The 11,141-nt window shown below is 39.8% G+C and overlaps 1 protein-coding gene across 2 annotated transcripts in view; it reads left to right on the forward strand.

Moving 5' to 3' along the window:
- The window catches only part of KDM3A (lysine (K)-specific demethylase 3A), a 61,306-nt gene extending 53,282 nt beyond the window's left edge, over nucleotides 1-8,024 (forward strand). For both annotated transcript variants that reach the window (XM_011971130.1, XM_011971131.1), the window contains exons 22-26: nucleotides 4,633-4,752; nucleotides 4,835-4,974; nucleotides 6,193-6,369; nucleotides 6,447-6,581; nucleotides 7,339-8,024. In XM_011971130.1, the coding sequence (XP_011826520.1) occupies nucleotides 4,633-4,752; nucleotides 4,835-4,974; nucleotides 6,193-6,369; nucleotides 6,447-6,581; nucleotides 7,339-7,419 (653 nt within the window). In that variant the 3' untranslated portion in view covers nucleotides 7,420-8,024. The remainder of the gene's footprint in view (nucleotides 1-4,632; nucleotides 4,753-4,834; nucleotides 4,975-6,192; nucleotides 6,370-6,446; nucleotides 6,582-7,338) is intronic.
- The last annotated feature ends 3,117 nt before the right edge of the window (nucleotides 8,025-11,141 follow it).

An 11,141-nucleotide genomic window follows, 5' to 3' on the forward strand; every position in this document is an offset into this window, starting at 1 on the left:
GGAGGAGATGGCTAACTTTAAACTGGAAATAAAACAACTGAAAATGTTTGGAAAATTGATTTTGTGGGAGGGAAAGGTGGAAAGCACCCATAATCTTAATGCTTAATACAGCCACAGCCTTCATTTTTATGTATTTCTTTTCATTCCCTGGCCACATGTTTATGTATTTCATTTTCATAGTTGCAGTTGTAGGGCATATGCAATTTTGTGTTTTTCCCTTTACTATGCCTAATTTTACGTTGTAAAATCTTTACATGTTACTTAATAGTCTTTAGATCACTTTTAATGGTGTGTGATACATCATTGAAAGAATGTACTTTTATTAGTGATTTCAGTGTTCGGACATTTAGGTCAATCTGCTAGCATTCTAGCTGTCTTAACATCTGCTACAATTAAATGCAGTGTTCTGTATTGGTGAGTAGAAGTTAGTTACTTAGGATTCAAAGTACCCTTTGAATTGGACTTTTATTCTTTTGACATGACTCAATACTAACTGTCTAACAAGGAGGATGCCTGGGATAAAGATTGGTTTCTCCATTTATCAGAGCCTTCCTTCATCATTGTAACTGTGATCTTTATCAGTTTTACATATGGCCTTTAATTAGGGCTGGATTCGAGTTGGCCATTTTGAAGGAATTATTTATTGTTGAATGCAGTTCTAGTTGTTTGAATATTTCAGTGAATTTTATTTACTCATTTTTACTATTTGGCCCCTACTTTTCCAGTCCTCTTGGAAATTATTTATTTATTCTTCCCATAATTACTTCCATGTCACTTTCCATTTCTAGCCTTAGACCTGTGGGTGTCCTTTTCAAAAAGGACAAGGTCTGTTGTTGTCTTCACCGTGTTCTCCAAAGACTGTTGCGGGAGGGGAGGAGAAGAGGGGCAAAGACTCCAGCCCCACAATTCTGTTATGTTGAGTCAGCTCAGGGAACCACCAGGAGTGTAGTTGGGGACTGTTGTGACAGGGGAGTGTTTTTGTTTGCAAGCTCCCAGCAGTCTCTATGCCCAAGATAGTTCTGCCAGGGTAGGGGTAGAGTGAGAAATGGCGTGTGGGTGAGAAGACCCTGTGGGCACAAGGCCTTTTGCCTGTTCCTCACTTCTCAGGTCTCGGTGAGTCCTCCATGTACTGTGGGTCTGCAGTGTGCTCTCTTGAGGTCCTGTCCCTCGAGCCCTTCAGAGACTGATTAAAGCAGCTGGTTGGGATTTTGGGCAAACTTATGTATATGAGAGCATTTTTCCAATAAATTGTATCGTGTGATATTGTAGTTTTATCCATGCATTATAGAAATCCTGAAGCTTTAAAGGTGGGTATCTGAGAAATTTTCAAAAGAATTGCTTGCGTGGTTTAACTAGCTTGGCAGCAGGTCTTTTCCCCTAGACACTAATAGATGGCAGTGTTACTCTATAAAAGCTTTTCCTATGACAAAAGGGTTCCCATCCAGAAGTAAGCATTCAGGGAATGAAAATAATGAAGATATGTTCATTTTCAAACACCTTATATCTTATTGTAAACATCATTGAAGAGTGGTCTTTTCAAAGGTTGGGTGATTGAGCTGTGACTTTTCAATCAGAGTAAGTGCAAAGGCTCTTTGGAGAGATCATATAATCCAGCCTCTCTTCAGCTCCTGCAACACCCCCCCGCCCATTTTGCAATAAGGACCAGGACTTGAGGACAGTAGAAGGGACATTGACCTGTTCAGGATCTCCAGGGGGCAGCTAGTGGCAGGTCTGAGACTAGTACTTAGATCTCCTAATTTCCAAGCTAGTGCCCATTTTCCTACTCTTCCTCTACTCTAACTCCCCATCACCCAACAGCCCCTACTATTTCAGCTTTTTTCTCCCTTAAAAGTCCATGGTGTTTTGTTTCAGGATGTTTTGTTGTCTAGCACTCCTTTCCTTTTGACCATTATGTTTTTACAATTTTGGTTTCATCTGAGTTTACCATGGTTTAGAGTCTGGTTTTATCAGTGTACAGTTACCCATGACTGGGATCCGATGGACTTTGGGCCAGTGGCTGCACAGCAGTTTTTTCCTTCCTCGTTTTGCAGTGTGGCACTGGCCGGATCAGCAGGCAGCCAGTCCCTGCCAAGGCTTTGCCTCCTAGTCTCCTTTCCTTACTTTTCTTCCCAGCTCCATCCTCTTCCTATTGCCCTTAGTCTTAACCATCATCTTCAAGTTTGTGTTTATCGTTTGCTTATATTTATACTTTTAACATATATACTTGTATTCCTGCACAATATTCTTTGTTTTTAACCTGCTTTTGAACTTCATATAAATAGAATCAGATTTTTTATATTCATCCATGCTGTCATATAATAATATATCATCCATGTGTTCATTTCATTCATTTTATTTCTATTACATTAATTGCTTTTTTCTGAAATTGGGCTTTTTACTGTGGAACTATTTTTCAAACACACTGAAAACTTGAGAGTCTAGTAGTGTATTGGGGAAACCCCACTCCCGATATTCAACGTGGGTTCTTTTCTATTTCCCTAAGCGTCGGCTGGTCTGAGAAATAAAGGGGAAGAGTACGAAAGAGAGAAATTTTAAAGCTGGGTGTCCGGGGGAGACGTCACATGTCGGCAGGTTCTGTGATGGCCCCCCAAGCTGTAAAATCAGCAAGTTTTTATTAGCAATTTTCAGAAGGGGAGGGAGTGTACGAATAGGGTATGGGTCACACAGATCACATGCTTCATAAGGTAATAAAATATCACAGAGCAAATGGAGGCAGGGTGAGATCACAGGACCACAGGATGGGGCAAAATTAAAATTGCTAATAAAGTTCACAATTGTCATTGATAACATTGTCTTTGTCATTGATAACATCGCATTGTCATTGATAACATCTTACCAGGAGATGGGGTTTGAGAGCAGACAACCTGTCTGACCAAGATTTATTAGGCGGGAATTTCCTCGTCCTTATAAGCCTGGGAGTGCTACAGGAGACCTAGGCTTATTTCATCCCTTCAACTTTGACCGCAAAAGACAGCCGCCCCCAAGGGGGCCGTTTAGAGGCCTCCCCTCAGGGACGCATTCTCTTTCTCAGGGATGTTCCTTGCTGAGAAAAATAATTCAATGGTATTTCTCCTATTTGCTTTTGAAAGAAGAGAAATATGGCTCTGTTCCACCCAGCTCACCAGCAGTCAGAGTTTAAGGTTATCTCTCTTGTTCCCTGAACATTGCTGTTATCCTGTTCTTTTTTCAGGGTGCCCAGATTTCATATTGTTGAAACACACATGCTCTACAAACAATTTGTGCACTTATTGTTCAAACACACATGCTCTACAAACAATTTGTGCACTTAACGCAATCACCACAGAGTCCTGAGGCAGCATACATCCTCCTCACCTTACGAAGATGACAGGATTAAGAGATTAAAGTAAAGAGAGGCATAGGAAATCACAAGGGTATTGATTGGGGAAGTGATAAGTGTCCTTGAAATCTTCACAATTTATGTTCAGAGACTGCAGTAAAGACAGGCATAAGAAATTATAAAAGTATTAATTTGGGGAACTAATAAATGTCCATGAAATCTTCACAATTTTTGTTCTTCTGCCATGGCTTCAGCCAATCTCTCCGTTTGGGGTCCCTGACTTCCCACAACAGTAGTGACTCCATATAGCTCATCACCCAGTTATATAAGAGCTTTCAACTTTTTGCCATAATTGTTTCATTGTCTCCTCTCCTTAAATTTTTTCATCATCCTCTCATCTATACTGTGATTTCACCCTAATACCAAATGCTTTACCTATTCCTAGGGCTGATATTTCAGCAAGCTGGAAAGAAAAAGTACAATAGGGTTCTGGGGCCCTGGTCCCAAGTTGGAATGAAGAAATGTGCCCTCTCAAAAGTATAGCCCCTCTAAAACCACAGCCCCAGGCAAGCCAGAGATAAAGTCTTCCTCCAAAACAGTATTGCGGGGCGTTTGCAGAGGCCGGCAGGTTAGAAAATAGCTGCTGCTTGCTCACTACAAGCTGTGCTTCTGTCTGCTGCCCAGCCTAAGAAGCAGAGTCCTAGTGTTAGAATGGCTTGCCCAAGGTGACTGCAGGGTAAGCTTCAGGATGATTGCTGAGCAAGGTGAGCCTTCTCCTGTGAGCAAGGAATTAGCCACAGACTATGAACACTGGAGGGACTTGTCATTCCGCATCACTCCTCACCCCTCTTCTTTTACAGTTGAGAGAACCAAGGAATGCGTTGGGCATTGTTCCTTCTCATACTCGGGATAGCCATTTGAGGTTCCAGGTTTATGTGTGTGTGTGGGTGGGGGCTTTCCCTTGGACTCCCCATCTTGAGTGGTCCTTGGGCTTTGCCTCTTGTCCCAGAGCTCCTAGGCTGTGGCAACAATCAGAGCCTGAGCTCACTTGATTTAGCAGATGTCCTTTTGGCAAATCCCACCTTCAGAAGCCTGCCTTACCACTTCCATTTCCTGCTGTTTTTGGCTTCTGAGTATTCCTTCTTTTCTTGCTAGCACATTGATTGGTTAAAGATTTTTTTTTTGCAATAGTTTGATCCAGAATTTTTATTCTCAGCAGAAGAGTCAATCAGGGACCTACCATCCCCCAGGTAGTGGAAAGACTATGGCAGCCTTTGTTGTCTTCGTAAACTTAAGGCAGTTTGTTTTTGCAGGATTAATCACTCCTGAAGATCGGAAATATGGAACAACAAATCTTCACTTAGATGTATCTGATGCAGCTAATGTCATGGTCTATGTGGGAATTCCCAAAGGACAGTGTGAGCAAGAAGAAGGTAGGGTGCTGAGCATAAAAGGAGGGCTTACTCTTTGAGCCAGGGCCTGTGGTCTGATATTTGCTTTCTCTTCTTGCTCTAGAAGTCCTTAAGACCATCCAAGATGGAGATTCTGACGAACTCACAATAAAGCGATTTATTGAAGGAAAAGAGAAGCCAGGAGCACTGTGGCACATATATGCTGCAAAGGACACGGAGAAGATAAGGGAATTTCTTAAAAAGGTGTGCTTTTTATGGCATGTGTGAACAGAGGAATAGAGAATAGCAATATTACGTTACATGTGGTGAACTGACTGGCTTGGCTAGGGGAACTGTCACAACCTGAAAAGTTAAATCTGTACCTGTCAGATTGAATAGGCTGAAGGTGGTTGCTAAGGAACAAGGATTCTAAATGATTAGGGTTACACTTCTTAAAAAAAGCAGGCCTTGTCTTTTATGGCTGTGTTTTGTGTTAGAGTGCATTTAGAGATTTTTGTTCTCTGCTTTCAAGTTAGTGCATCTGATCATCTCCCAGCATCTATTTGTTTTTACTGCCTTAAGAATCTGAGCACTTCAGAGGTGCATGTATCCTTGGCCCTGAGTGACCATGTTCTTGAGTGAGTTACTAAGTTTGGTTTTGTCCACTCTCATGTAGCAAGTGACCCTACTTATCATTAGCAAGGGATGCAGGGATTCAGAAGATTCTAGGTTTCCCCTGTAGTTGGCAGGTTTTTTCAGCAAGGGCTATGTGTGGAAATTCTAGGCAACTAGAAAGATGAGACATGTTCAGTTTTAAACTTGTTTGGCACTGAGGCTGCCAGTTGCAACCCAGGTGTCTTTGGCTGATATGCTTCAGTCATTCATGAGTCTTGGATATGAGCATTCCTAACCTGTTAGCTGGCCCCAAGTATGTCTTTAACAAGCATTTGTTTGAATCAAGGTGTTTCTGGCTAAGGATCATTTGGCTCTTGCAGAAAACTGGCTTGGTCACCATATTGTTCCTTTGATATTGTCACTCTGAGTCTCTGCTTTACCAGTTACTGGATCAGGGATAAACAAGTCTAATCTGCAGCTGTCTTCGGGACTGTTTCATAAGTCAGATTAAGTGAAGACAAGTTTTTAATAACTTTAAAACAAGTTCATTTATAAGGAGCCTGAGCCTACTTATGTTTAAAAGTCTAGACTAAAATATTGTTTAAATACAGTATTTACAAACTTATACAGAGCCTGCCAGTCATGGTTTATGGGAACTGACATCAGAAAAGCCACATTTTCCTCGTCCTTCTTCTGTTGGTTCATTCAGCTGAAGTCTTCCAGTACTACTTGTCTTTTTCTGCCAATGGGGGGACTTAAGTTGAAGAAGGCCTGACATTTATGAACTGCCAACACTGTTTAGAGGAAAAAAATGGCTTATTGGGCCTTAGCATGTTACTGTTGCATAACATTTTGGGTGTATTCTAGGTGTCAGAAGAGCAAGGTCAAGAAAACCCAGCAGACCACGATCCTATTCATGATCAAAGCTGGTATTTAGACCGATCATTAAGAAAGCGTCTTCATCAAGAGTATGGAGTTCAAGGCTGGGCTATTGTGCAGTTTCTTGGGGATGTGGTGTTTATCCCGGCAGGAGCTCCACATCAGGCAAGAATCATTACTTTTTCTTTATTCTCTTTATAGTATGAACTTTTGAGTTACTGATATCACTTGCTGTTTTTCAGGTTCATAACTTGTATAGCTGCATCAAAGTGGCTGAAGATTTTGTTTCTCCAGAGCATGTTAAACACTGCTTCTGGCTTACTCAGGAATTCCGCTATCTGTCACAGACTCACACCAATCATGAAGATAAATTACAGGTAAAAATAGCACCATTTCCTAGCATTCTCTGGCTATGGCTTCATGGCCCATTCTTGACCTTATAAAGAGAGTCAGTGGACTTGGCCATATCGTACTTAGTAGCACAGTGAGTTGATGAACTTACTTTATATCTAGTACCACTATCTGCTTAAGTGAGGGAGGAACAAGAGGAAATCTCACCTTGGTTTGATTTGATATTGTTTAGAATCTGTAAGGAACTGTCCCCACAGAGAAAGGCCTTAGTACTGAAAATGAATAGATTTGTCTTCTGATCTTGGCCCAGCTGCCTGTCAGGGGTCATGAACACAGTTCTTAACCTTCAGTGCTGCAGTGTTCTCATCACCCTTAAGTAGAGCAGAACTGAGTCTCTCAGACTGAAAGAGGTCTGAAGGGGTGGTATTTTCAAAAGGATTTCAGGAATGAATTATGTAACATAATTTCATGTTTGGAAAATTAGGGAAAAATAATAAAGCTGTACCTTGGAATTGCCTCTCCCTGTACTCACTGTGAGTAGGTCTACGTGGCATCAAAACCTTTAAAAGGGGGAAAATGAGCTTTTTAAGTCCTTGAAATCATGGGTTTAAAATGTATATGAAATACTGGTCTGTAGGAGCCCAGGGACCTTTACAGTGTTGACATTTCATACGAATATTGAATTTTAAATTCTGCGAGAAGGTAATAAAATTGGAGAAGTTTATTCTTAGTGACAGGTTTCAGATTTAAATGTAAAATGACCATATTTTCTATTATTTTTAGGTGAAGAATGTTATCTACCATGCAGTGAAAGATGCAGTTGCTATGCTAAAGGCCAGTGAATCCAGTTTTGGCAAACCTTAATCTCCCTGCACATTGGAAATGAATTACAGGCAGCTGTTCAAACTCTTCAGGCAGGATTCCTGTGGACTTTTGAGATTCATGTTACCTCATCTTCTTTTTTAAACTGTACCCAACTTGTGAGGGTACTCTGTCTAATGTATATTTCTAGTGTTTACAGACAGTAAATGTGTATATGTAGTAACTATTTACAGAAAATGCATCCTTAAACTGTGACTTCTCACCTAGTGCAGAACTTTTACCAGGCTGTAAAAGCAAAACCTCATGTCAGCTCTGGAATAATACCTGCAGTTATTCTCCAGCTGTTTGGACAACTTAGATTGGGTTTATAACTATTAGGAATCACTGCACAGTTTACTTGGGTTGTATTTTGTTTTGTGTCAGAGTCCCCTCTCCCTCATCCCTTAGGGTCCAGAAGAGCAATGGAGGAAGTGACAGCTAATGTTGCAGTTCTTATTGTATGGCATAGGATTGGCATTATATAGCAGAAATCAACTACTGTACAATTTCTTGGGGTTAACCATCTTTAGTTAAATGGAATTTTAATTTAAATGAAGCTTTGCTAATTTTAAGTGTTAAGCATTTTGCATTAAAATATTCATATAATATTTTGGCTCAGTTTATTGGCATTATCCTCTCATTGTGGTTTCAACACAACTTTCTTCAAATGCAGGCGTAATGAATTGCTCCAAGAACTCTTCTCAAAAGTGAAGAAGTTTGATGCTGTAGTGATTTTCTGAGTGATTATTACAAAGCTAACATGGAAATTCCTGCTCAGCCAGGTAGAAACCCTGTCACACTTTGTCAAGGAAACACCACCAATTACATTTAGAAACAGGAATTAACCAAGAAACCAAGTAGTGCCAGGTTAAATGGTTCTAAAAAGGTAAGTAATGAAACACTTTGTCTTCTGGCCCTTCATAATGTAAGTTTATGAAGGAAAATGAAATTAAGTTCTATGACAGTACTACCTAAAATACTCATCTCTGTGAAGGAAAAAAAATTCACAGAGAAGCACCTTTCGTTAGCCCACTGATTCTCCTAGGCCACTCTTTCATTTAATTTCTTTAAAAAAAGGAATTAAACATTGAAATCAGGTAGTACATAGACAAACCCTAGAACCTGAGTTTTGTGAGCTGAGTAGGAGGCCAGAGGATCAGTATTAAATTAAAAAACCCATTGCCAAATCTAAGGTCAAAAGATTTGCTCTAATGTTTTCTAGGAGTTTTAAAATTTTAGCTCTTAAATCTTTGACCTATTTGGAGTTAATAATTAAATACGGTGTAAGGTAAAGATTCAATTTCATTTTTTTGAATATGGATACCCAGTTTTCCCAGCAACATTTGTCAAACACTGTTCTTTCCCCCATTGAATGGTCTTGGCACTCTAGTTAAAAATCAATTGATCGCAGATGGGAAAGCATATTTCTAGGCTCTCATATTCCATTGGTCTGTGTATCTGTCTTTATGCCAATACTGCACTGTTCTGATGTCTGCTACTTTGTAGTAAGTTTTAAAATCAAGAACTGTGAGTTCTCCAACTTTGGTCTTCTTTTTCATGATTGTTTCAGTTAGGGTCACTGGAAATTCCATATGAATTTTGGGGTAGGTTTTTTTATTTCTGCAAAAAACACCATCTGGGTATTGATAGAGATTGCATTGAACCCGTATGTTGCTTTGGGTAGTGTGTCATCTTGACAGTCTACTTCTTGCAATCCATGAGCATGGGATGTTGTGTTTCCACTTATTGGTGTCTAATTTCTTTCAGCAATGTTGTGTAGTTTTCAGTTGTATGAGTTTTGTGCCTTCGTGGTTAAATTTATTCCTAGGTATTTTATTCTTTTTTTGCTATGATAAATGAAATTATTTTTCTTCTTGTATTGCTAGCATTTATAAATGCAACCGATTCTTGGCATTGATTTGTATTTTGCAACTATACATATAAAATCATGCCATCTGTGAACAGGGATAATTTTACTTACTCCTGTATATAATCTGGATACCTTTCTTTTTCTTGCCTAATTGCTCTGGCCAGAATTTTCAGTTCCATGTTAAATAAAAGTAGTGAAAGTGGGCATCCTTGTCTTGTTCCTCATCTTTAGGGGAAAGCTTTCAGAGTGACTTAGCTGTGTATTTTTCATCTATGGCCTTTATACTGTTAAGGAAGTTCTCTTCTATTTTTTATTGTTTTCTTTTTTTATCCTGAAAGGGTGTTGGATTTTGTCATATGTTTTTCTCTGCATCAGTAGAAATCACGTTTTTCCTCCATTCTTCATTCTATTAATGTGGCATATACACTGAATAATTTTCATATGTTGAACCACCTGTCTATTCCGAGGATAAATCTCACTTGGTTGTGGTGTATACTCCATTTAACAGGCCACTGGACTTGGTTTCCTAGTATTTTGAGGATGTCTGCATCTGTAACCATAAGGGTTTGTTGTAGTTTTTCTTGTGGTATCTTTGTCTGAAATTGGTATCAGGATATTGTTGATATATTGAGATATAATTGTTTATAGCATTCTTTTAAAATCCTTTTTATTTGTGTAAAGTGGGTGGTGGTTTCTCCTATTTCGTATCTGATTTTAGTAACTTCTGCCCTCATCCTCATCCTCCTATAGTCTAGCTCTAGGCTTTTTAATTTTATTGGTATTTTTATAGAACTGTCTTTTTGTTGATTTTCTGTAGTTTTTCTGTTTCCAATTTCATTTATATCCGCTCTAATCTTTGTCCTTTTGCTAGCTCTGGGTTTAGTTTCTCTTTTTTTCTGGTTCCTTAAGGTGTACAGTTAGGTTATTGCTATGGTCTGAATGTTGTTGACTCTCAAAATTCATATATTGAAATCTAATGCGCAACGTAATAGTATTAAGAGGCCGGGCGTGGTGGGTCACACCTGTAATCCCAGCACTTTGGGAGGCCGAGACGGGCGGATCACGAGGTCAGGAGATCGAGACCATCCTGGCTAACACGGTGAAACCCCGTCTCTACTAAAAAATACAAAAAACTAGCCGGGTGTGGTGGCGGGCGCCTGTAGTCCCAGCTACTCAGGAGGCTGAGGCAGGAGAATGGTGTGAACCCAGGAGGCCGAGCTTGCAGTGAGCCACTGCAGTCTAGCCTGGGTGACAGAGCGAGACTCCGTCTCAAAAACAAAAACAAAAACAAAAAAATAAGAGGTGGAGCCTTTGGGAAATAAGTTATTAGGGCTTCACATGAACATCATGAGTGGGATTAGGGCTTATCAAAGAGGCTCAAGCAAGTTCCTGTAACCTTTCGGAAATGTGAAAACACAGCTAGAAGGCACCATCCATGAAGCAGAGAGCAAGCCTTTACCAGACACCAAATCTGCTGCTGCCCTGGCCTTGTGCTTTCCAGCCTCTGGAAAACCTGTGGTACTGTGAGCAATAAATTTTTTTTTTTTTTTTTTTTTGTAAATTACTCAGTCTTAAGTATGTTGTTACAGGAGTCTGAATGGACTATGACATTTACTGATATGAAATCTTCTCATTTAATATAGGTATTTATAGCCGTAAATTTCCCTCTGAGCATTATTTTTGCTGCATCCCCTTTGTTTTGGCATGTTGTGTTTTCATTTTCATTTATCTCAGGTTTTTTTTTGTTTGTTTTGTTTTGTTTTTTTGAGACAGAGTCTTGTTCTGTCACCAGGCTGGAGTGCAGTGGTGTGATCTTGGCTCACTGCAACCTCCACCTCCTGGGTTCAAACGATTC

The sequence above is a fragment of the Mandrillus leucophaeus genome, unplaced genomic scaffold (assembly GCF_000951045.1).
Source record: "Mandrillus leucophaeus isolate KB7577 unplaced genomic scaffold, Mleu.le_1.0 Scaffold988, whole genome shotgun sequence".
In the NCBI taxonomy this organism is placed as follows: Eukaryota; Metazoa; Chordata; class Mammalia; order Primates; family Cercopithecidae; genus Mandrillus; species Mandrillus leucophaeus.